This window comes from Pongo abelii, chromosome 3 (assembly GCF_028885655.2).
Source record: "Pongo abelii isolate AG06213 chromosome 3, NHGRI_mPonAbe1-v2.0_pri, whole genome shotgun sequence".
NCBI lineage: Eukaryota > Metazoa > Chordata > Mammalia > Primates > Hominidae > Pongo > Pongo abelii.
In genome coordinates, this window is record NC_071988.2 from 45,551,922 (window position 1) to 45,577,500 (window position 25,579).

At 32.8% G+C, this 25,579-nt stretch overlaps 1 protein-coding gene across 2 annotated transcripts in view; it reads right to left on the reverse strand.

Moving 5' to 3' along the window:
* The window catches only part of GABRG1 (gamma-aminobutyric acid type A receptor subunit gamma1), an 83,527-nt gene that overhangs the window by 50,067 nt on the left and 7,881 nt on the right, over nt 1–25,579 (reverse strand). The window contains 1 exon segment of one of the 2 annotated variants that reach the window (NM_001133931.2): nt 7,030–7,178. In NM_001133931.2, the coding sequence (NP_001127403.1) occupies nt 7,030–7,178 (149 nt within the window). 2 annotated transcript variants of the gene reach the window in all.

The window sequence follows — 25,579 nt, forward strand, 5'->3', positions numbered from 1 at the left end:
AGCACATATCTTCAGACTAGATTGCTGATGAAAGGAGTTAAGGCAGGTGGAAGATACAGAAAAGCAACCAGATTTCCCAAGCCAAGGAATTGAGCCATATAAAATACCTATGAAAAACAACAAAAATTATTTATACCTCCTAACCATAAAAGTCATTATTTATACGTCTAGCCTTTAACTTACACCTAAGGCCAGTTGGTGTCACCCCAAAAAGAAGTAACAAGTAACAAGACTAAGGTTGCAACTATGCCCAGTTAAAACGTAGACCAGTCTTTATATCTCCCCCACGTCCTCATCACTAGAAACATAGAAGAGATAAAGAGATGGAATAAAACAACAAGCCACACTACTCCCTTTCTTACCATCCTCTGACCCCCACAGTGTCACCCTGGTGGTGCTTGTCTTACCTGTGTCTCAAGAGAGGATGTCTTTTAATCTGGATATTAAATTTTTATATTAGGTTGAACTATTGAAATAACAAACTGTTTGGAAACTCATAGAATCTACTTGTACAGTTGTTAAGAATAGGAAAATAGGCTAGGCATGGTGGCTTATGCCAGTAATCCCAGCACTTTGGGAGGTTGGGGCAGGCAGATCGCTTGAGCTCAGGAGTTTGAGACAAGCCTGGGCAAAATGGTGAAACCCCGTCTCTACAAAAAATACAACAATTAGCTGTGCGGGGTGTGGCACGCTTGTAGTCCCAATTACTCAGCAGGATGAGTTGGGGGGATCAGCTAAGCCTCAGGAGATTGAAGCTGCAGTCAGCTGTGATCACACCATTGCACTCCAGCCTGGATGACAGCATGAGACCATGCCTCAAAAAAATAAAAACATAGGAAAATAATATTCATCATAAAGCAATAGAAGCTTAACTGGATGAACAAAACCTTTTTATGTTAATTCTCCATTAAGTTCAGAAGACCTCAATAAGTTTGTTATATAAGTTTTCGTAGCATCACCAAAGACAAAGGGTACTAAAACATATTTTGGACAGAAAGCGATACATACAAAAATTACTTCAACAATTAAGTCACCTATGATGTAGTCAGAGGCACAGAAAAAAAAAAATGCTACTATGCATGATACAGTTATCAAGGTATCCAGGACATATTTAACCTGATGTATTAAGCACAGTGATGCTATCACAATTGTATATAAAATTTGAGCATTCATAGCTTGATCTGAAATAAATGTACTTAAAATGCAAAACTCATGGAGTAGGGCAACTATCAAAATACCTACACATGGACTAAAAAGACTATATACAATGGATTCTATTCTACAAATACTTGGTAAATATTAAGAGAACCTAGTTTATATTTTAAGCATTGATTTAGCAATTAGGAATACAGTGATTTATAGTTTTAGGGAACTATATATAGTTCTCTATATAGAGAGAAAACAGACACAAAATAATAATAGTAAAGTATAAGCAGTAAAACAGAAATACAGACTTCTGATGCTTCCTTTGTGGTTTAATTGCTATCAAAATATCCAACTCAATGAAGAAAACTATAAATTTTTTTTAAATAAACACACACAGATAGCGAAGAAAGCAGAGCAAATCAGATAGCCAGAATTTGATGTAACAATTCCCTGAAAATAATGAAAATGACTTGAGTTCTACATTATTCTTTGATCACTTTTTCCCCTTGGTATATTTGCTGTTTGACAGCACAGCAATAGTGACTGAACAGAACAGAGCAGCTTAGAGCTTTTAGATTTTTTATTTGGCTGGAGAGACAAAACTTCGAATTAAGGGCTATCAGGACAGTTGGGACTTCCCTGGAATACACACACACACACACACACACACACACACACGGAATTTAATCGGACATTCTACATGGGATTTCCCCTCAAGGCATTTGTTGTTTCCTAAATTGTACATATGTGATGTTGACAAACCAAATATAAGCAGCTCCTAAGCATCTAAAACAACAGGAAGAGAGCTGAGCTATTTTAGGGATGTCTGGCTAACCAAGGAGAGAGGATCCTGGTACAAACCTCAGACTGTCAGTCTAGACATCTCAAATGGTTGTGTCTTAGGCAAAATAAAAGTTTTACCAAGGAAATTACGCTAGTTCTGACCAAATGACAGTGATTTTCTTTACTCAACCTGACTATCGAAACAAAATTAAGTCCTCTCTGGAATAAAATAATATCATGTAGAATCTCCATTATTTTTCACATACTCTACTCGCATTCAACACAAAATTAAGACACATTCCATGAAATACAACCACATAACCTTAAACAGAGAGACACAATGGAAAAGAAAATTTTAAAAAGTTACTCAAGTTATCAAGACATTGTAATGATCAAAGATTTTAAAATAACTTCTGTTAATAAATATAAGACAATAGAAGAAAAGATTGCAAATATTATAGTATACCTGAAATTGATTTAAAAATCGGGTGTAAATACCACAAGTGAGAAACATTGAACGGGAAATTAGGTGGGTAATAAAGAGCAGATTGAAACACAAAAAGAGTAGAGAGAAAATTATAGAAGAGCGCATGAGATGTAATGACATAGCAGAGGTCAAACATACCCGCAAGTGGAGTTGCAGAGAAATTGAGACAGAAGAAAAATGTCTGATGAAATACAGGCTGAGAATTTCAAAAGCAGCTATGTTTCAACCCACAGATTCAAGAAGCTCTGTAAACTCCTCAATATAAATATGAAAACAAAACAAATCTAGGGACACTAAAATAAAATGGTAGAAAATCAAAGACTAAGAAAATGTTAAAATTGTCCAGAGATAAAATACATTTTATCTTCAAAATAGCAAGATTAATGTTGAAATGTGACTTTCCAACAGAAATAGTAAAAGCCAGGAGAAAATTGAGTGATATTTATGAAATTTGGAAAGGAAATAACAGGGTTTCCATATCGATTGGAAATATTCAAAGTGAAGGCAACACAAAATAATTTTCATATAAAACTGAAATACTCCTTTTCGAGAGACTTGCACCAAAAGAAATACTGCAGAGAATATATTTCTAAATGGAAATAGGGTATTTAAGAAAGGAATTAACACCAGAAAGGATAATTTATTGGTATAAGTTAATTGTTTTAAACACCTTAAAACAATAATAATCATGTCTTTTGGTATTTCAGAAAAATATAGAATAAAATATATGGACATAATAGCAAAATGACACTGTAGTTTATGGAAAAAGGTTTGAAATTTCTTTGAATTATGATAAAGTTACTGAATTATGATTAAATCTAATAAAGTGCACATTTTACTGACTAAAATTTATAAATGAATATGTGTACAATGCAATGATAGAAGGATAAAATAAAACTGCAAATATTTAATGAATTCGAAAAAGGAAAGAATAGAGAAAATATAAGCAATAGAGAACAAATTAAATAGCTTAACAGAACAGAAAACAATAGAAAGGTAGTAGATTTAACACAAAAGATTCAATAATTACCTTAAACATATCTGCATTAACCACTCCATTTAAAAGAAAATAATTGTCTGACTTGATAATTAGGAAACAGGAACAATATACATATTTCCTAAAAGAAATTACTTAATGAAGGACACAAAAATACTGAAAACTAAAGTATGAAAAAAAGATATTAAAAAATCAAATTGGCCAGGAGCGGTGGCTCACGCCTGTAATCCCAGCCTTTTGGAAGGCCGAGGTGGGTGGGTCACCTGAGGTCAGGAGTTCGAGACCAGCCTGACCAACATGGAGAAGCTACGCCTCTACTAAAAATACAAAATTAGCCTGGCGTGGTGGTGCATGCCTGTAATCCCAGCTACTCAGGAGGCTGAGACAGGAGAATTGCTTGAACCCAGAAGGAGGAGGTTGCAGTGAACCAAGATTGCACCATTGTACTCCAGCCTGGGCAACAACACGAAACTCCATCTTAAAAAAAAAAAAGTCAAATCATAACTCAAAGAAAACACATATAGATATATAATATCAGTCAAATTAAATGTTATAGCAAAATGTATTCTACGGACCAGAACGATTGTTTCCTAATGATGAAACTGCTATTCACAGAAGGTGTAACCATCGCAAAGAAAATTTGGTATATGTATACAATTGAGTACTATTCAGCCACAAAAAAAAGTATAAGATTCTGTCATTTGCAACAACGTGGATAGAACTGATGACATTATGTTAAGTGAAATAAGCCAGGCACAGAAAAACAAATATCACATGTTCTCACTCATTTTTAGCGGTTAAAAATCAAAACAATTGAACTTATAGAGTTAGAATAGAATGACGGTTACCAGAGGGTAGTGAGGTAAGCGAGTGGGGATGGTTAATGTGTATGAAAATATAGTCAGATAGAATAAATAAGATCTATTATTTGATAGCATAGCAGGTTGATTACAGTCAATAATAATATATCATACATTTAAAAATAACCAAAAGAGTATAACTGGAATGTTCATACCAAAAAGAAATGATAAATACTTGAGGTGACTACTCCATTTATCCTGATGTGATTATTACACATTCTATGTGTATATAAAAATACCTCATGTACCCCATAAATATATACATCCACTATGTACCCATAAAAATAATAGTAAAATTTTTTTAAAAAAGGAGACAAAAGAATCCAAAATTTGTGTGTACCTAAAACAGTTTCAATACGTATAAAACAAAATCTTACTGGACTAAAAAATTTTTAAAGGCTAAGTCAATCATTGTAGTCAGAGATTTTTAACACACCTCTCTCAGTAGATGTGTAGAATTATACATCTATACATTTGAGCAACAAGAATTATAAATCTGACTTAAGTATGTTTTCAGACCCAGATTAAATTAATGTAGATATCAATAACAAAAATATTCCTAGAACACATGCTAATTTTTGAAATTAAGCAATATTCACTAACTACTGCATGTGACAAAGAAGAAATTACAAAGAAATAAATCATAAAAGTCTAAAGCAGTACATGAGAAAGTTTACATAAATTCCCTGTGTCTTCATCTCCCAATATTTCCTTCAAAAATGTATTTAAAAAAAGAGAAAAGTAGAAGTAAACAAAAATTAAGTTCTCAGTATAACTTAAAGACAGAAAATGCCCACACTTCAAAATGACTGTAAATGTCAAACAAGCAAACAAATAAAACCCCAAATACCGAATCATGGAAAGAAATCTTTCAAACATTGTCTCATCTCTACTCTAAGGCAACAGTTTATGGTGGGCACAGCAGCCTGAAATAGGCTCTGTAGAAGACAGAAGGGAGTCAGTGATGGGCCTAAGTCCATCTGAAGAAAGTAAGTATACCAAAGTCCACTGAAGAAAGTAAGTATACCATTAATATGAAAGTATTTAAACATGTATTTGGAGACCAGCACAAGAACTAAGAGGAAAAGGATCTACAAGTTGTGTGATGTGAAAGAGAGATGTTCAAAATAGGTTGTTTCTGGGCCCAGAAAAATGTCAAAAACAAAAACAGAAGTGAGCTTAGGAAATCGTATAGTGACAAGGAAAAGTCAAGGGGAGTACCTCATGCTTCTACAAGGAAAAGAAGAATCGATGAATTGGAAGTAACAGAATTTCTCCCCCCCCAACAAAATAAATACACCCCAACACCACAATCAAATCCAAAGTATCTGAACTTTGCTATCATGACATTAAAATACATCAATAAGCTAAGATCTTGTAGAACACCCATAAACCACAAAATTAAAAGGCAAAATAATTATTGCAGAATTAAGATATCAAGATCCAATGCAAATCAATTGTGGAAAATTCCCACACAAAATAATAAGCAGAAGAAACTGTAAGAAAATACTCCCCACAGTTAAGTATATTCAAACAAAAATTTAGGAATAAGAAAAAATCACCTTGAATAAAATAATTCAGAATCTCAAGCAAGGTAAATACATTTCTCATGCACACACAAATACACAAAAAAGAAGAAATAAATAAAAAATTGGTTGAACTTTAAAAAATAGAAGAAAAAGACAAAATTATGATGGTCACCAATGAATCAACTAAAAACGGTTTAATAATAGGCAGGAAAATAATGAAGGGAATACAAATGAGATGAAGAGAAGTCAGAAAGTCAGAGAGAATATTGTGCAAATACAAGGCAGGCAAAGTGTGACTAACATACCTACAGTGGGAATTCATGAAGAAGAAAACCAAAACAACGTAACAGAACAAATATTCAACTTTATGTTCCGAAATAAATAAATACAGAAGTAAATACATTTTCCCAAGGTTGAAAAGAAAACCTGAAATTACATTTTGAAAAAATGTATCAAGATCTAGAAAAACGGTTATCCAAATTGAACAGCTCTGAAACACATACTAAGAAAATACTTCAGTTGAAACCTTTCTTAAAAAATCCTAAAGGCTTTCAGAAGGAAAAAAAAAAAAAAGACTAAGTAAATTACAAGGACTGAATAATAGACTGGCATTAGACTTTTCAAAAATAACACACAAAGCAAGTTACCAGTGCAATTAGGCTATTAAAGTGAAAAGTCAGTGAAAGAAAACATAAATTGAGGATTTTCTATGTAGCCACTATGTCCTTCAAGTTTCAAATCAATACAAAAATAATTTTACATATAACAACTTTCTGAAAAATCTACTCAATAAAGAGATGACTAAAATAACTTTAGCAAAATATACCAATGATGAGAATTTTTTAATTATTATTTAACTTTTATTTTAGGTTCAGGGTTATAAGTGAAGGTTTGTTACGTAGGTGAACTCATTTCACAGGGGTTTTCTTGTAAAGATTATTTTATCACCCAGGTATGAAGCCCATTACCCAATAGTTATCTTTTTTTGCTCCTCTCCTCCTTCCCACCCTCCACCCAGTGTCTGTTTTTCTTTTTTCTTATTTCAGACTGTGAACTCCTTAAAACATTAGTGACCATTCTAACCAATAATCTTCAAATAATTTTCAAATTCAGCAGATTCTCTGACATACATCAGACACTCAAGGAATAAGAAACAATGATTAAAATAGTACCAGTAATGATATGTTTAATGGTCATCAAAATCCCAGAATGGTAACTCAAACTTACCTCCTATATCTGGACGAAGTTTATTGTCATAGCCTTGAAGCAATGAATTAAGAATTTGTGTGATATCTCCTTCATGAATTTTTGGGGCCAAGACCCAGGTTTTGTTCACCGTTAAATCCTCATCATCTTCATCATCTGCCTTATCAACACTAAATAATTCAAAGAAAAAAATGGATGGTAGAAGGTTCAATCAAATCATGTATAAAAGTATAGTTTAAGTATATTACAATTGAGTAGAAACTAATAATGGCAGACAAAGAGGTACTACAGTAACATTACATTTAGTAAGACCAATACATTTGTCATATAAAGTGCCCTGATATAATACTCAAAAAATGAGAATTCTGTGCAAGAAATACACAATATTAAAATAATAAAGTAAATTTTGACCACTCCCGCAACTGTCATTAATATTCATAAAAATTATTCCACCAAAATATGACTGGTGTCCCCTAAATTTGTATAACATAAAATCTGTACACCCAAATGTGGTGACCTTAAACCATCACAACCAAAAATAAAAATTAAAAGGTAAAGAATTACAGGAAAATATGTAATAATTAGTCTGGTAAAATGTATAAAAAATGGATGTGTAGAAAAGAAGAATTAAGAAAAATTGAGTAAAGAAAGGTTTGAATAAAAAGGAAAACATGTTTGTTGTACATACTGTTGCTCATTTCTTTTAAGTCGGAAGAACCCAGCCATCTTTTTCCAAGAACTTTGCCAAAGATTTTATGATCATCAAATTATCAATAGGTGACTCACCTTGCACATATATTTGGGAGGAGGCATAACTATCACATTTTACTAGAAGTGATATTGGGGAGATCAAATAACTCTCTTCCTTTATTTTATAAATGAGAAAACCAAGGACCACAGAAAATTAGCCAAAACACAAATCTATTAGCAAAACTGAGACTCAAACATTGCCTCTCTAACTATTGCTTTCTGATACACCTGTGTGCTTAAAAGTGAAAAGATTCAGCTGACTTCTGAATTGTGATAGAAACATCCAGTAATAAAGATATGCATCAACAATTCATCAAAGGTAATAAATTACTCTTCTCTTTATTGCCCATAAGTAACCCCATCTTCATTTGAGTAAGGTCATTCTAGACTTAAACACACCTATTTTAGGAAATCTCTCATGCTCCAGTGAAAAGGGGTCTAAAAAACTAAACACTAACATTGGTAAAATCAAGTAAATCTAATTTTCCAGATTATTCACATATATTTCAAAGATGTGTTTCCCTCAAGCAGTAAATACCTAACGCTTTCTACAGTATCTATTCAGACCTCTTTTGCTTTGAATCTAAACACCTTAGCAAATGCAGCCCCCACTCCTTTTATCCTTAACCTCTCAAGCTGATTTGAATTGCTAAGAAATACATCAGGCATGAGAATACAAGAGAACACACCAGTTGAGAATACAAGAGAACACGCCAGTCCGAGATGTTTATGTTGGACTGCCCTGGCCTTGAGAGAAGTATTATTACTTTCGATTGCCACCTCTTTGGTATTTTTTTAGTGCTTGCCTTCTCATTTTGTGAAAGAAAGTGGAGTGGCCAAACAAATCCTGAATTTTCAGTTCCATTTCCCAAACATCAGCTATAAAAACCTGGGTATCACATCTGCTTTGTAGGCTATCTGTACAATGGTTGGGGGGTTGGGTGGGGGACTTAATTGTATTATCAGATTCACATTGCCCTCTATGTTGTTTTTTGTGAAAATATTTTTGTTAAGATGCTTATGAAGATGCTTGTGAAGTAAAAATCCTTATATTGTCATAAAAAATTTTTATGATATTTTAACATCATAAATTAAAATTTTACTTTCAAAGAATTTACTATATTATTTCATCTTTATAATAATTATATTAATAGTTGTCTTCCACGGATTAATAACAGTGTATTATTAACAATGTTTCTCTTCTTCTTGTGAAATAATTATGCTTCTCACCCCACTAACTTTTAACTTGCCTGTAATCTGCAATACTCGTTCCTGCAGGAGGATTATACATCCCTGTCCTGTTGAACTCAAGTCTGACCCTGTGATTGACTTGGGCTAATGGTATATAACTGACATGCATCACTACCAAGCAGTGGGTTTAGTGTCAGTGAAGTTTATTACATCTCTTTTGTCCTTCTGCCAGGTGATACTCAGCCATACTCACAGGCTACTCCATTACTTCACTCTCAGAGTGAAGGTGACTTGGACAGAGCCACGGCTGAACTACAATGGACATGTAATCTGAGTGAGACATAAACATTTAGGGTTGGAAGCCACTGGGATTTGGAAGTAGTTTGTTACCACAGCATAACCTAATGTGTCTTGGCAGATGGCCTCGGGATGGTCAATTTTATTTGTAACACTTTGAGAATACAAATTGAGAGATGTTAAGTAACATACACCTCAGTTCTGCTATTCCAAATCTCACCAGTTTCTCCCACCACCAACACTTAGTTAAACGATCTTAGCAAAATCTCTGCCAAAACAATTCTGGCCCTCTCAATTAAATATATCACTAAAGTACATAGAATGTGCTTTCTATGCAACCTCAAGAAAGCTTTCTAGTAGTCAGAGGCCAGCTCTCAGACCCCAAAACCCATAGTCCTTCCACTATTATTATATTCCATTACTTTGCAAATGAAGAAAAACTGTGAGAAGTGGATTAACTTGACCAATGTAGCACTGCTACTCTGGTAGAACTGGGGCTCTGATACCCGCAGTATGCAATGAGCACACTATAATACTGTTTTCAATTTGAGATACATTTATATATGAGTAAAAATACTTGAGCCTGTACTTCTAAGGATGCATTATTATAAAGTATACAAAGCTTCACTTATAACCCTATGTAGATTCCTGGAGAACACATTAGTCAACATATTTTTACTTACTTACATCATTACAGTAATTATTTTGCTCTACTTAACTTGTGCACAGCATAGAAATTTTGTTATATGATTTCCTTCAAATAATTTCCTATTATTTTCTCTAAGTAAATAAGTACATATAAGCTGAGGAATTAGAAATACTGAGTTGTCACATGTTCTCACTTTTAAGTTGGAGCTAAATGATGAGAACACATCGACAAATGGAGGGGAACAACACACACTGCGGCATATCAGACTGGGGAGGGTGGGAGACGGGAGAGGATCGGGAAAAAAAACTAATGGGGACTAGGCTTAATACCTGGGTGATGAAATAATCCGTAAAACAAGCCACCATGACACAAGTTTACTTAACAAACCTTTACATGTACCCCTGAACTTAAAATAAAAGTAAAAAATATACTGAAGTATTAAGAATCCTTGTTGGTGTGTGCTTCTGGAATGTTTTATTTCCTAGTTAGACTTGTTGAGATATTGGCAACAACTTAAATTTTAGGTTTTCATTCACCTCCGAATTTCAGTTTTATAGAATGAAATATCTGGTGGGTATGGCAGGCCACTGCACATATAAGCAGTTGATCTTTCCTTGAATAATGATTGCAATCAAATGGAAGATTTTAGAAAAAAATAAAAGCTTTTTCTGTTTTTTTTTATGGTGGCAATATTTTGATAATCTAAAATCCACAAGCTGATACTAATTTATGTTGCCCTTTTCTCAGGTAGTAGAGAGTAATATGAAAATTGACCTCAAAAATACTATAAAGTTATCTTTCCTCAGTTTTCTCAATAACATAAAAGAAATTTCATTATAGGTAATTTATCTACACCTTTTCTCTAAGCTGTCTAAGTTATGTTCAGAATATTCATTAATTACTTTGAATATTACATTGGTGTTATTTTGGTGATTAAAAAGTACTTCATAATTTTAAAAACATAGCACTTATAGTGTGTTTCATGTCCTGATGTTTTTTGGAAGCTGGGAGATTTTTGTAGCAGTTACATGTTTTGGATAACTATTTATTTGGAAGAAACAGGTATGATTTTTTTAAAACAATACTCTGAGAATTTATTAAAAATTAATATACCTACCTTAAAAGTGAGAAAATATAAGATTATAGAATTTACAGGACACACAGCTATTAAACAATAGACCCAGAATTTAAAATAATGTTGATTTAATTTGAAGACGTATTTTCTGCTTCCTTAAAGTTTTCCTGGCACAACGTATACCTTTATTGAATAATCTAGGGTGGTTCGGTTTTGAATTTCCTAATTCACAAGACCACAACAAAACCTATGATACGTAATCAGCAGACACATTTGGATTGTATGTGGCTAGGGTAGTCTCAGCCCTTGACTCCTGAGAAGGTAGAATAATAAACTCAAGGAGTCGCACACTGTTATGACCAAAAAAGCACTGTTAACTCAATCTCTGACCCAGTGTTTTTATCCATCTTTAGAGATAATACCGTGTACTAAAAATGTGCTAAGTGCTAGGAATACAAAGACAAATGAAATTATTATCTTGATCTAGATGGTCTCATTTTCTAATAAAGGAGAAAACATTTTCAATCCAATGACACAGAAAAGCATCAGACATTAAGATGCTTATCACAGTATTACCTATGTTGTATAACTTTTTTTCACAATAAGAGTATGTTTAAATAATGATTTATTAACAAAAAGTACACATCTACTGTTTGTTAAGAGTCTGTAAAAACATCATATTATTTTCATAATTTAATATTACATGAAAAATAACAGAAAACAATTTGCTTTAATTGTCATCTATGTATAAACTGGCTTAAAAGATTTGATGGAAAAACAGAATAATGTATACACTCAACATTCTATACAGTGAGATCATAGAAAATTTATTTTTGTATGTTAATAGTATCCTGAAATCTTCATGTACACATTGTATAATATAAATACATGAAAAGGAGTTAATTCGATATGAATGGCTACCTAAGAATGAACTTCTTCTTATATACCAGATAGTGCTCTGAAATAAATTTCTAGTTATAAAATGAATAACTAAATAGAGTATTTTAGAAAGATAGATAGAATATCATACTCTCTTAAGAAAATTATTGTGGCAGCCCTGAAAATTTGCCACTTGGTTCTCCTGCTGTGAGAACATAGCTGCTTGCCAGTACTAAGGATGAGCCCTGAGTCTGCACCAGACCCAAGCTGTCTCAGGCTGCTTTCTGTCAATAACTGAACATAGTAGGAATATTAATTCAGATCCATTCCTGTCAGACTAGGAGCCCCTGTGAAGAGCAATTTGTGTTGGAGGATTCCTACCTGCCTGGCCAAAACTTTCTTAGAAGGGTATTGCACTCAGATTCTTTTGATCCAAACTACTTCTTCCCCCCTCTACTTTCATAAGTTTCAAACATCTTTGTTACCTGAAGCCTCTCTTGCCACTCCCTCCTCCTCTCATTTATGTTTCCCAAGCATTTCTCTCTTACAAGTCTAAGGCCATCTTGACATCTGTTTCTCAAAGACTTCTTCTCACATTCAATTGCAACCTGTACTTATTTACTAAAGAAAATCTTTGAGTCATTTAGTATATGATTATTATTTCTTTTTGTCTTACTAAACTCAGCTGTTTTAATGTATCAAATTTCTTTGATGAAATAGGAAATTACTGTATATGGAAAAAAACCTTTAATAACTATATTACTCTTCTATATAACAAACAAGAGTTGCAAAATAATAACAAAGGGTTAATTTAAGTAAAGACAAGGCATACTTTGCCATAAAAATATGAAGAAAATCCATCCTTATTACTAGAGAAAAAATATATGCCTATAGCAAGTCAGTCAATTAATATAAACTATTTTTCATGCATAAATTAAACATTCGTTGAGGTTTGCCAAGGAAAATCTTGGTTTACACCTGCACCCCAAAATGATTTCTAATAGCAGCTTCTCATCACAAAATGGCCTACTTTGGATGATTAATTATATAGTCACCCTGTATTTAGTTCATATAAAGGTTACTGCAAATTTCCTGGTTCTGACACATGAGGGAGCTTCTTCCATTAATCTGTTAAGAAACCAGAGATGAAACTCAAAGTAGCTTAATAAGGTGCCTGAGGAATGTGAGTAAACCTTGAAGGAATAGTGATAGACTATTTTCCCCACAGTGTGAAAAAAACATTATAATTGCAAGTGAAATTGATTGATGAGGCCATTTACATACTTCATTGGAAAAAAATGATAATTGCTACTTGTACTGAGTATACGTACAGAAAAAAATTCACTGGATAGTAAATATAATAAATGTTTTGTCACTGGTACTTCCTCATAAACACTTCTGGGTTAGTTAATTAGTCATTTAGTCATTATTTCCTCAAAGGGAAAAGTTCCACCATGTTTATTAAAATAAATATAAAATTTGGTTATTCATACTGTTACCATTTGAGGTTATCATAGCCCTATTTTTTAAAAGTAAGTGGGGCTAACAATATTTTAATAGCAAATTAATCAGTGAATCAATATAAAACCCAGATAATAGGTAGATATACTCAATCAAGAAATCCAAATTTTTGTCTGTTATAATTAAAATATAAATAAATATGTTCAGAAATCATGACTACCACTATTATTCTTGTCATTTGAATGCCATTGACTAGAGTTAATTTTGAGCGTCATTTTGCTACTCCTATTATTTCATACTAATAAACACAATTGACTGGGCGGTTTTGCTATCCCTATTAGTGCTCATTTAGATAGCTGAGCAAAAGCATAAATGGTTAGAATGAAACAAAAAGTATAGGTACATTCTCAAAACTGATATTTTATATATTTTATATAGCAATCAGGAACAAAATTCAAGTTATGATTAGCTATATGTAATCTCTACCAAAGTTCTATATATGTTACACTAAGCATTTCTATGAACATAGAATGTTTGAACTAAGAGCACGTTTAGATATCCTTATGTCCTACTCCTTATATTAAAAAATAAGGAAACTGGAGTTCTAAACACATAAATGACTTCATTAAGGCCTCCCAGCTACTTAGTGCCAAGAATTTCATATAATTATTATATTCACATGTAAAATGATTATAATGATTCAAATGTATCAATGATCTTACCACATTATATATCAGTTACTTAGAGAAATGACTCCTCAAAACATACATAGAGGTTGTAGTAAAAGGAAGTTATGAAGTATTTTAGAAACTCTTAAAAAGTAGTTAATGATGTAATCATTAGCTGTCTATGAAACCAATACACAGTTTAAGAAGCAAAACGCTCTACATTCTTCTCCATCCTCAGATATTATAAATGTTATGATGAATTTATTGCCGTGTTGTAGTAAATGTAATAACTAATGTGTTACATTAACTAGTATTAGTTAGTTATTACATTTTAGCATATACCTATGTATCCCTGAATGACACAAAGTTACATATAGCCATAATACATTATTATGTGTAGTCACATACTCCCTTTTTCCAATCTATTGGATATGAAATAGTATCTAATTTTCATTGCATTACATTCCTGTAATTATTATAAAATAAAACACCTATTTATATGTATTGAGTAATTTGCCTTATGTAAACTACACTCTAGTTGGGATTTTAACACTTTTAAACAAGTATAACAAGTATTTTATTAAACTTCATTTGACAAATGTCTATTAGGTGCTTATTGTGTGCTGAGCATCCAGCATTTCTGGGTGCTGGGGATGCAAAGATGACTAAAGCAGCCCCCAGAAGAAAGCTCATGGAAAATAGAAGGCTTAAGTATTAGTATTAATCTTTTAATAGTAATGTGGGATTTGAACAAATCATTACAAATCTTTGAACCACAGTTTCCTCATCAAACTTTTAAGGTTTATATTTCTGTAAACCCTTAGGAAATGAATATATATTAAACATTACTGGATTTATAAAAGGTAATTCAGAACTTTCTCTTGAAAATGGTAAAGTGGGCACACTATCCTTCCTTTTTCAGAAATCAACCAAAAGTAGCAAGGAGATAGAAAACCAGATTCCCACACTCCAATTTTTATAAGCAAGGAGACTTCAGAAATCCAAAGCACAAACAAAGAGAAGGAAGCTGGCAGAATGATACTTGCTAATTAAGGCTGGGGCAAATTATTGATACAAGATCAACAAACAGATGCACCATTGGCAGAGGTGGGTGGTCTCTAAAACTGACTTGTGAAAGAAAATGAAAATGAAAAAGAAAAAAAGAAAACAAAACCAAACTGGCTTACAAAAGAAAATGAAGCAAATGCCAATTTGCTAAGGCTGATGGAAGAATGATACAGCCAAATATACACCCTACTGTTTTTTTGTAATGTGGTAGAAGACAGTCCCAGCACTTTGAATAGCCCTATAACTGCCTATCTTGGCTGCCTGTACATTTAGGAGATTTGGAGAAAATTTGGAAATTATTTTAAATTACTAGTACATGCAAAACAAAGGGAATATTTTAAAAGGACAATTATTGACTTGAGGGAAAAATTTTTAAGTTCAGAAAAATTGTTATTACACTACATAACATGATTCATCTGTAACTGTATTTATACAGCCATAATTAATTTGAATGTCCAATATGGGTTTGATCAACATCACGCTATCTCCAGACACATAATCTTCCAATTTTCTAAAATTACTTACCTGTATAGATAAATAGGTAAGCAGTTAGATAGATAGATGATAGATAGATAGATAGATAGATAGATAGATAGATAGCTGATAGATATTCTCTACAAGTTAGTCTGTGTATGCACTTTCCTTTGTATTGATTGTTTTTTATCATCAAAAGGCAAAACAAGTGAAGGAGTTCTATTTCAACCAATTAGATGGCTAGAATTATTTTCTTCTCCAGGTTCCAGTAGCTCTTTACTGTCCTTCCCGAAATGACTAGTTTTATAGGCACAGCTGCTGAACTATACTTTGAGCTGGTATAAAAGCAATCAACAGGCAGCCTGCTTAAGCAGGTCTGTTTATACTCCCAGGTCCTTTCTCAGGCTAAATTGTTTAGAATAGGGTAGACACCTGAGCCTCAAAAGGTTAGCCAGCCTTTCACTCCTGACAGTGGAGAATTTTAACCAATAAATGCAGCAATAGCTAATTTGTAGTGCAGCCCGTTTAAAGGCATAGCTAGAGAAAGAGAAGGAATTTCTGCCACCAAGACTGCCCCATCCCCAGCTTTCCTGATGTCTGGTTGATCAGTCCTTCATTGAGTCCCAGGTGATACCCCATAATTAGTCATTTATGTATTTACATTGGTTTGTTTGGTTTGTCTAAGCGCAATTTTGTAATTTAAAATGAAAAGAATCTTATACTACAAAAGACTTTGACAAAGAGTTAGAAAAGCAAAGACATTTTGCCATTGTTTTATTTTACATTGGTAGGAAATGAGCAGATTTACTTCCTCAAAATGTAATACAGCAAGAGCACTGTTAATAACTCAAATGTACATAAACGCTCATAGCTTGAACACAATGAATGCTTGGTTCTACTCTGCTCAACTGAATTAAGCTCAGGATGGACAATATGTTAAGTTCAATAATTAGGTATATGAACTTCTCTCACCTAACACCTCCTTTCCTTGTGACCTATCATGACTTTAAAAACAGTTCATTTTCAGTCATTTTTTTGGTAAATGAAATAAAACATGTGGAGGTTACTATAAAATTTTTTTTAGCTGGGTCATTAAGCTTGAGATGAAAAAGAATCATGAGTGAGGAAGAATCTGGCGTGCATTGGTCACCTAATTCATCCTTCCAGCTCCAAACGCAACTACATTTACATCATTTTTTAATTAAAAAAATTGTGGGTACAAAGTAGGTGTATATATTTAAGGGGAATGTGAGATGTTTAGATACAGGCATGCGATGTGAAATAAGCACAGCATGGAGAATGGTGTATTCATCCCCTGAAGCATTTATCCTTTGAGTTACACATAATCCAATTACATTCTTCAAGTTATTTTAAAATATACAATTAAGTTATATTGACTACAGTCACCCTATTGTGCTATGAAGTAGTAGGTTTCATTCATTCATTCTATTTTTTTTACCCATTATGTGGTTTTACAATTGTCTGTTGATCTTTTCTCTACTCTTGGATATTATTTTCTTTTCATTTGTCATTAACTAGAAACTCATTATAGTTTACCATTTATCAGCAAAAGTTTTATGAAATCGTATAAATTGAATAATATATATGTTCCTAAGGTAATACCTTATAATAATGTACACAACGCTTTATTTTTAACGTGATTATACGTCTTACTATTTAATATTTTAATGCAATCATTCTAAATTCTACACACACAAATGTACATGTACACCATCCTCATTGTCACTCAGTTCCTTCCTTTCTTGTTTCCTTTCCTTCTCTCGTTCTTCCTCCCTGTCACCATTCCTCCCGCCTCATTTCCCACCCTCCTTCTTTTTCTTATTGCTTCCTATCTCCCTCTCTTTTTTTCTCATATGTGAATTATGATGGTGATACTAAATTATATAATTTTGAATCATTAAATAGAAATGATGATTCTCTTGATGTTGCCTTTGGAGATATCAGAAATCCTATCTTATTTTAATTTATTTTCTTCAAATATTCTGTTAACTTGTTGCTACTCTACAAAAATCTCATGTTCTACAAACTTTCCAATTGAACAATACTTCTACTCAAAGCTTTGACATTTAAAATACTTTATACATATGATTATTTTTAAAATTAGACTATTAGAATACTATTCTACAAGTGGTGACATAACTTGATTATGAAAAGAAGGATCAATAATAGAATAAGTATTTACTTATGTATTTGGTAAAATGTTTATGTATATGTGATAGACAAAAATCTATGCTAGAGGAGATATGACAAAAAAATGGGAAGGTAAATCAATAGATTTCCTAGCACATTCTGCACATTTTAAATATTTGTCAGAAGGAACATTAGAAATACAGAAAAATTATTATATTAGTAAGTTGGAAATACTTGGGAAATATTCTATATAAATGATGGTAATAAGTATGGAATGAAAAAATTCTAAGAAACATATAGCATTGGGGAATTGTTAGCTAGAAGGGAACATGAATTGATACTCTTTTCATGCACATTTCTTAAGTCAGGAAACAAGCATTATGGTCTGTCAGGGTCAAGCCAAATATGAAAAAATTCTGCTGAGTAAATTTTTGGCACATACATTCAGTTTATATGTCACTAAATCTCCCTGTGAGAAGTGGTGTTTTGCACAGCCACTTGAACTAGAAATTGATTTTGTTCAATTCACATTTGCTTTGCTTAATATAGTCCACTCATTAATCAGTCAAGTAGGAGCAAAATGTTGAGTTTCTGTTCTCAAGAATCTTAAAATTTGTTCAAAACTAAAGAAATTCACTCACTCACAATGATCTAATGACAGAAGTTTTGTGCTAGGATTCTGAACATATTAATCCTTACCACTATCCACGAGTGTGGAGTCCTTTACCACTATCCTTACCACTCTCCATGAGTGTGGGATTTTTGTTTTGTTTACGGATGCATCTCTAGTGACTAGAGAAGTGATGGGCACTAAGTTAGCACTCAATTATTATTTGTTGTATGAATGAAAACATGAATGTGGATTTTATAAGGTAGGCATTTTACCCTAATTTTATAAGTGAAGATCACTCAGTTTCTGAGAGATTTAAATAACTTGCCAAAATTCTTACTATTAGTAAGTGGCAAAGGAAGAATTTATCACAGGTAAAATTCATCAGGAAGACTCAAATTATTTTAAAAAGTCTCCTTTGGGTCTCTTTAATTCTTCCCTTGCATTGATAACATAGTCTATTATCAATACAACACCCATAGTGATGTTTTTAATATACAGATCTTGTCATCCCACATCTATGCTCAAAACTCTGGATCTTAGTTGGGGGGTTTTCCATATCTCTTAGGATAAACAGTGTCTCCTCAAGTTTTTAGAATACTTTCAGTAGAATTGGTACCAGGTTTTCTTTGCGTGTCTAGTAGAATTTGGCTGTGAATCCATCTGGCCCAGGGCTTTTTTCGGTTAGTAGTTTTTTTGGGTTTTTTTTTGTTTGTTTTTTTAATACTGATTCAATTTTGAAACTCAGTGTTGGTCTGTTCAGGGTTTTAATTTCTTCCTGATTCAATCTTGGAAGATTGTGTGTTTCCAGGAATTTATGCATTTCCTCCAGATTTTCTAGTTTGTGTGCATAAAGGTGTCCATAATAGTCTCTGAGGATCTTTTATATCTCTGTGGGATTAGTTGTAATGTCACCATTGCCATTTCTGATTGTGCTTATTTGGATCTTCTCTCTCTTTTTCTTTGTTAATCTAGCTTTCAGTCCATCAATCTTGTTTATCATTTTAGAAAAGGTTTCATTGATTCTTTGTATAAATTTTTGGGTCTCCATTACATTCAGTTCTGTTCTGATATTAGTTACTTCTTTTCTTCTGCTACTTTTGTGGTTAGTTTGTTCTTATTTTTCTAGTTTCTCCAGGTGCAATGTTAGATAATTAAATTGAGATTATTTTAACCTTTTCAGGCCCACAGTTAGCATATAAACTTTCCTCTTAACACTGCTTTAGCAGCATAACAGAGACTTTAGTATATTGTATCTCTGTCTTCATTTATTTCAAATAATTTTTTGATTGATCCTTTACTTTCATTGTTTACCCAAAAGGCATTCTGGAGCAAGTTGTTTAATTTCCATATAATTGTGTGGTTTCAAGAGATATTCTTGGTATTGATATCTATTTTTATTCCACTGTGGTCCAAGACTATAGGTGGTATGATTTTGACCTTTTTGAATTTGTTAAGATGTGCTTTATGGCTGAGCATGTGGTTGATCTTGGAGTAGTTTCCGTGTGCAGATGAGAAAAATATATATTCTCTGGTTGATGGGAAGAGTGTTCTACAGATATCTGCTAGTTCCAATTGGTCAAGTGTCAAATTTAATTACAGAATTTCTTTGTTACTTTACTTTTCTCCTTCAATCTGGCTAATGCTTTCAGTGGGATGTTGAAATCCTCAACTATGATTGGGTGACTGTCTAAATCTTTTTGTAGTTCTAGATGTACTTCTTTAAATGTAGGTGCTCCAATGTTGGGTGCATATAAATTTAAGATAACTGAGTCTTCTTGTTGAATTGTACCCTTTATAATTATGCAATGCCCTCCTTTGTCCATTTTTACTGTTGATGGTTTAACGTCATTTTATCTGATATAACATAGTGAACCCTGCTCTTTTTGCTTTCTGTTTGCACAGTAAAACTTTCTCTAAACTTTATTTTGAGCCTATGGGCATTACTACCTCTGAGACAGGTGTCTTGAAGACAGCAGATGTATGGGTCTTATTAATCTATCCAACCTGCCACTCTGTGCCTTTTAACTCCTCTCTAACTAATTCTAAAAAGCCAGCACCACCCTGATACCAAAACCTACCAAAGACAATGAAAAAAGAAAACTACAGGCAAATATCCTTGATGAACATAGATGCAAAAACCCTCAAAATAAATACGGCAAACTGAATCCAACAGTACATCAAAAAGTTAATTCATCACAATCAAGTAGGTTCTATTCCTGGGATATGAGGTTGGTTCACCATATGTAAATCAATAAATGTGATTAATCATATGAGCATAGTTAAAAAAAACACATAATCATCTCAATAGATGTGGAAAAAGCTTTAGATATAATCCAACATCCTTTCATGATAAAAACCCTCAAGAAACTAGGACTTGAAGGAACATACCTCAAAATAATGAGTCATCTATGACAAATCACAGCCAACATCAAACTAAATGGTCAAAAGGTGGAAGCATCACCCTTGATAAATGAAATAGGACAAGGATGGCCACTCCTACCACTCCTATTCAACATAAGACTAGAAATGCTAGCCAGAGCAATAAGGCAAGAGAAAGAAATAAAAGGCATCAAATAGAAAAAGAAGAAATCAAACTATCTCTTTTTGGAGATTGTGTGATTCTATACCAAGAAAATCCCAAAGAACTCCACCAAAAGCCTCCTGGAACTGATCGACCACTTCATTGTAATTCAGCATGCAAAATCAATGTTTAAAACTCAGTAGAATTTCTATACAAAAATAATGTTCAAGCTAGGAGTCAAATCAAGAATGTAATCCTATTTACATTAGCCAAAAAAATAATACCTAGGAAAACATGTAACCAAGGAGCTGAAAGATCTCTATAAGCAGAACTACAAAACACTGCTAAAACAATTCAAAGGTGACTCAAAGAAATGCAAAAACATTTCACGTTCATGGATTGGAATAAACAATATTATTAAAATGGCCATATTGGACAAAGCAATTTACACATTCAATGCTATTCCTATTAAGCTAAAAAAATAGTTTTTCACAGAACTAGGAAAAACTATTCTAAAATTCATATGGAACAAAAAAATAGCCCAAATAGCCAAAGCAGCTCTAAGAAAAAAGAACAAAGCCAGAATCATCACATTATCTTATTTTAAATTATATGATAAGGCTGCAGTAACCAAAACAGCATGGTACTTGTACAAAAACAGACACATAGGCAAATGGAACAGAAGAGAGCCCAGAAATAAAACTGTACACCTACAGACATCTGATCTTCAACAAATTTGACAAAAATAAGCAATGGGAAAAGGACTCTCTATTCAATAAATGGTGCTGGAATAGTTGGCTAGCCATATGAAGAAGACTGAAATGGGACCCTTATCTTGCACCACATACAAAAATTGACTCATGATAGATTAAAGGTTTAAATGTAAAACTTCACACTGTAATAATCCTAGAAGAAAACCTAGGAAACACCATTCTGGATGTCAGCCTTAGGAAAGCAATTATAGCTCAGTCCTCAAAAGAAATTGCAACAAAAACAAAAATGGACATGTGAGACCTTATTAAACTAAAGAGCTTCTGCAGAGCAAAAACAACTGTCAAAGAGTAAACAGATAACTTACATAATGAGAGAAAATATTTGCAAACTATGCATATGACAAAGATCTAATATCTAGGTCCAGAAGGAACTTAAACAATTGAAAATCCAACAAAAAATAACCCATTAAAAGTAGGCAAAATACATGAACAGACATTTTTCAAACAAAGACATAGAGGTGGCCAACAAACATAGGGAAAATTTTCCACACCTCTAACTGTCAGAGAAATGCAAATCAAAACCACAACAAGCTATCTTACACCAATCAGAATGACTATTATTGAAAAGCCAAGAAGCAACAGATATAGACTAGGCTGTGGAGAAAAGGAAATGCTTATACACTGTTGATGAGAAGGCAAATTAGTTCTGCCAAAGTGGAAAGCAGTTTTGAGATTTCTCAAAGAACTTAAAACAGAACTATCATTCTACCCAGCAATCCCATTACTGGGTATATATCCAAAAGAAAACAAATCATTCTACCTAAAAGACACACGCACTCACATGTTCCATGCAGCACTGTTCACAATAGCAAAGTGATAGAATCAACTGATAGGTGCCCATTAGTGGTGGATTGGATAAAGAAAATGCGGTAAACACTATATAGCCATAAAAAAGCCATTAAAAAACTACAAAATTGTGTTTTTTGCAGAACAGAAAAGTAAATACCCCATGTTCTCATTTGTAAGTGTGAGCCTAACATTGGGTGCTCATGAACATAAAAGACAATGGGGACTATTAGAGAGGGCAAGGAGGTATGAGGTAAGGGTTGAAAAACTAACTATTGGGTACTATGATTCATATATGGCTGATGGGATTATTCCTACTTCAAAGCTCAGCATCATGCAATATACACAGGTAACAAATCTGCACATGCATCTCTTGAATTTAAAATAAAAGTTGAAAAAAAAATAATAACTACAAGGCTACAAGCAACTACAAAGCCCCCACATTATGGTCTTCCACTTCAAATGCTTATCTCCCCAACCCTCGCTTGGCATGACTGAAAGCTTCACTCACTTCTAGTATTTGTTCAAATATTATTTAATCATTGAAATCTGTCTGATCACTATTTGCTCTTCTATCCAAATTCCACACCTCCTTGCCCAGCTCATTTGTTTCTCTATGTATTAGTCCATTTTTATACTGCTATAAAGAACTGCCCAAGACTGGGTAATTTATAAAGAAAAGAGGCTTAATTGACTCACAGTTCAGTATAACTGGGAAGGCTTCAGTAAACTTACAATCATGGTGAAGGCAAAGGGGAAGCAAGGTACCTTCCTCACAAGGCAACAAGAAGGAAAGGTGCTGAGAGAAGGGGGAAGAGCCCCTTATAAAACCATCAAGTCTCGTGAGAACTCACTATCACGAGAACAGCATAGGGGTAACTGCTCCCATGATTCAATTACATTCACCTGGTCTCTCTCTTGACATGTGGGGATTATGGGGATTACAATTCAAGATGAGATTTGGGAGGTGGGGGCACATGAAGCCTAACCATATCACCATAGCTCTAATTTAATTACAAAATCCTATACATAAATGATAAAGGATGAAATAGTATTAACCCATTAAATAATATTTGCCCATTTGGACAAAAAGATAATTTTATAAGTTCCAATTTAATATATTTATGCTTATTGTTTACTGTGTATTTCTCCCTCCTGAGTGCCAACTCCAAAACGGTAGAAGGTGTTTTATCTCTAGTTCATGGACATATCACAAGTTTCTAGAACAGCTTCTGTCACACACAGGGTTTCAATAAATATTCCTTAGTAAATAAATATATGTTGTCTCCACAGGCCCTATCTGTGATCTGTTGTTCATGAAAAGTTAGGTAGTATTTATTTACAACCATCAAACACATTTTCATAAACACAGTATTTCAGGGAAAAGTTCCAGAAAAGAAACGTATAGGTTCTAATCTTTCTGAGTAGAAGATACAATATACTCTATGTCAAGAACTGTAAGAACTAGCTTTTTAAAGGGTAGGAAAAATCACTGATTTTAGACCTAAAATCAAAAAGTAAATAAATTTTCTCTCTTTTTTGCCTTCATGTTTGAGCTACTAAACCCTTTTGTAGAAAAGTTCCTTTCTAGGGTTGTAGCTCTGAATAATTTTTCACTGTACACAAAGCTGTAGGAAAGCAAAATAAGTAAAAGAGTGATAAATAACAGCATTATAGATTTAAACTTTCAGAATTTTATTATATGTGCTGCTGAAGCAAGCACTAAACTTCCAGAGTTTTAAAGAGAATTGATAATCCACTCAATTCTATGATTATTTTATGAGCACAAAGGAAAATACAGTGGAACCTATCACTTAACATACATAGAGAGATGCTTTGAAAACTTGAAATGGCAGAAGAGAACCAAGCCTAGAATATTAGGTAAGTGTGTCCCTGTATGCTTCCAATCTGTCCTGTGGTTAACTCTGCCATGCAGTTAATCATATTGTATCTTAATTAATTACTTATTTATTTATGACCCTCTCTAAGCTTTAAGCAATTTGAAGGTATTTAGGTATTTAAATACCTTAGAGCCAAAGGTATGTAATGTGATACCCGCAGCACCTACTCCCAAATCTGATAGTTTGTGCCCAATTTAATAAAAATCCATGAATAAGTAAATAAACAGAAAAAAAATTTTAGATCCTATTGTGCTATTTTCAGATAAAATTACCATGAATCAAGAACATAACTAAAACTATAACTGTGGTCCTTAATTTAAAAATTATGGTAGATAACCTGACATAAAGCTAATTTAAAAAACACAGTAACTTTCTGATACCAATACTAATTCATCAAAAATAAAAACAGAAGGAAAAAACTTACTCATTTGACAATGACAACACAACATATGAAATGATTAAGCGGAACTATAACAGGGAAGGTAAATGTCTTATGTGAAGAAAACTAAAAACTTTACTGAGGAACATAAAGACAGAAAAAATAAAGACAAAGTAAATATTTTGTCTATAAAATATTGTTAATGTATGATTCCTAAATTTTTGATGCGTTTAATACAGGTTTAATCAGAATCTCATCTTTTGTGTGTAACAGGTTAAAACCATTAAAATTAAGTAGAACAATCACGTGAGAGTTTATAAGATATTATTTAAAAAGGGAATTCTTAGATGGACTTTTTCTGCAAGAATAAAAAGAAAACAAAATAAAGTTTCTGTAATTAAAACCTTATTGTAGCAATAAATAATGAAAACAAAATTAAGCTTTCAAAATAAAATCCCAAATATATAGAAATACAATATATGATAAAAGTGAATTATCAGTTTAGAAATACAAGAATTATTCAGTAAGTTGTGTTGAAATGCTAATTAGCTCTTTTAGAAGAAAACAAAATTAGATTCCCACCTTACACAGTAAATTGTTATATATATCATGGCATTAGGGAAAATCATTTTTTTCTTATGTTTCAACAGCAACAATTGAAAATATTTTCAAAAAGCAAGTAAAGAAAGATAAAGTTGAGTAAAAAACTCAAACTGTAAAGTAAAATTAATTTTCTGTCTACAGACCAGAGCATGAATAAGATTATACATCAATGATTTTATAATTTGAGATGTGAAAAATTGATTTAGGAGAAAGAAGTAAAATGTGGCTTCATTTATAGTCTATTTTATATGGTTTCCTTGGTAGGGTTGAAGATGTAGATCTCTTCAAAATTACATCTAAAATAGGAAACAAATAGCAATTTAAATTGCTTT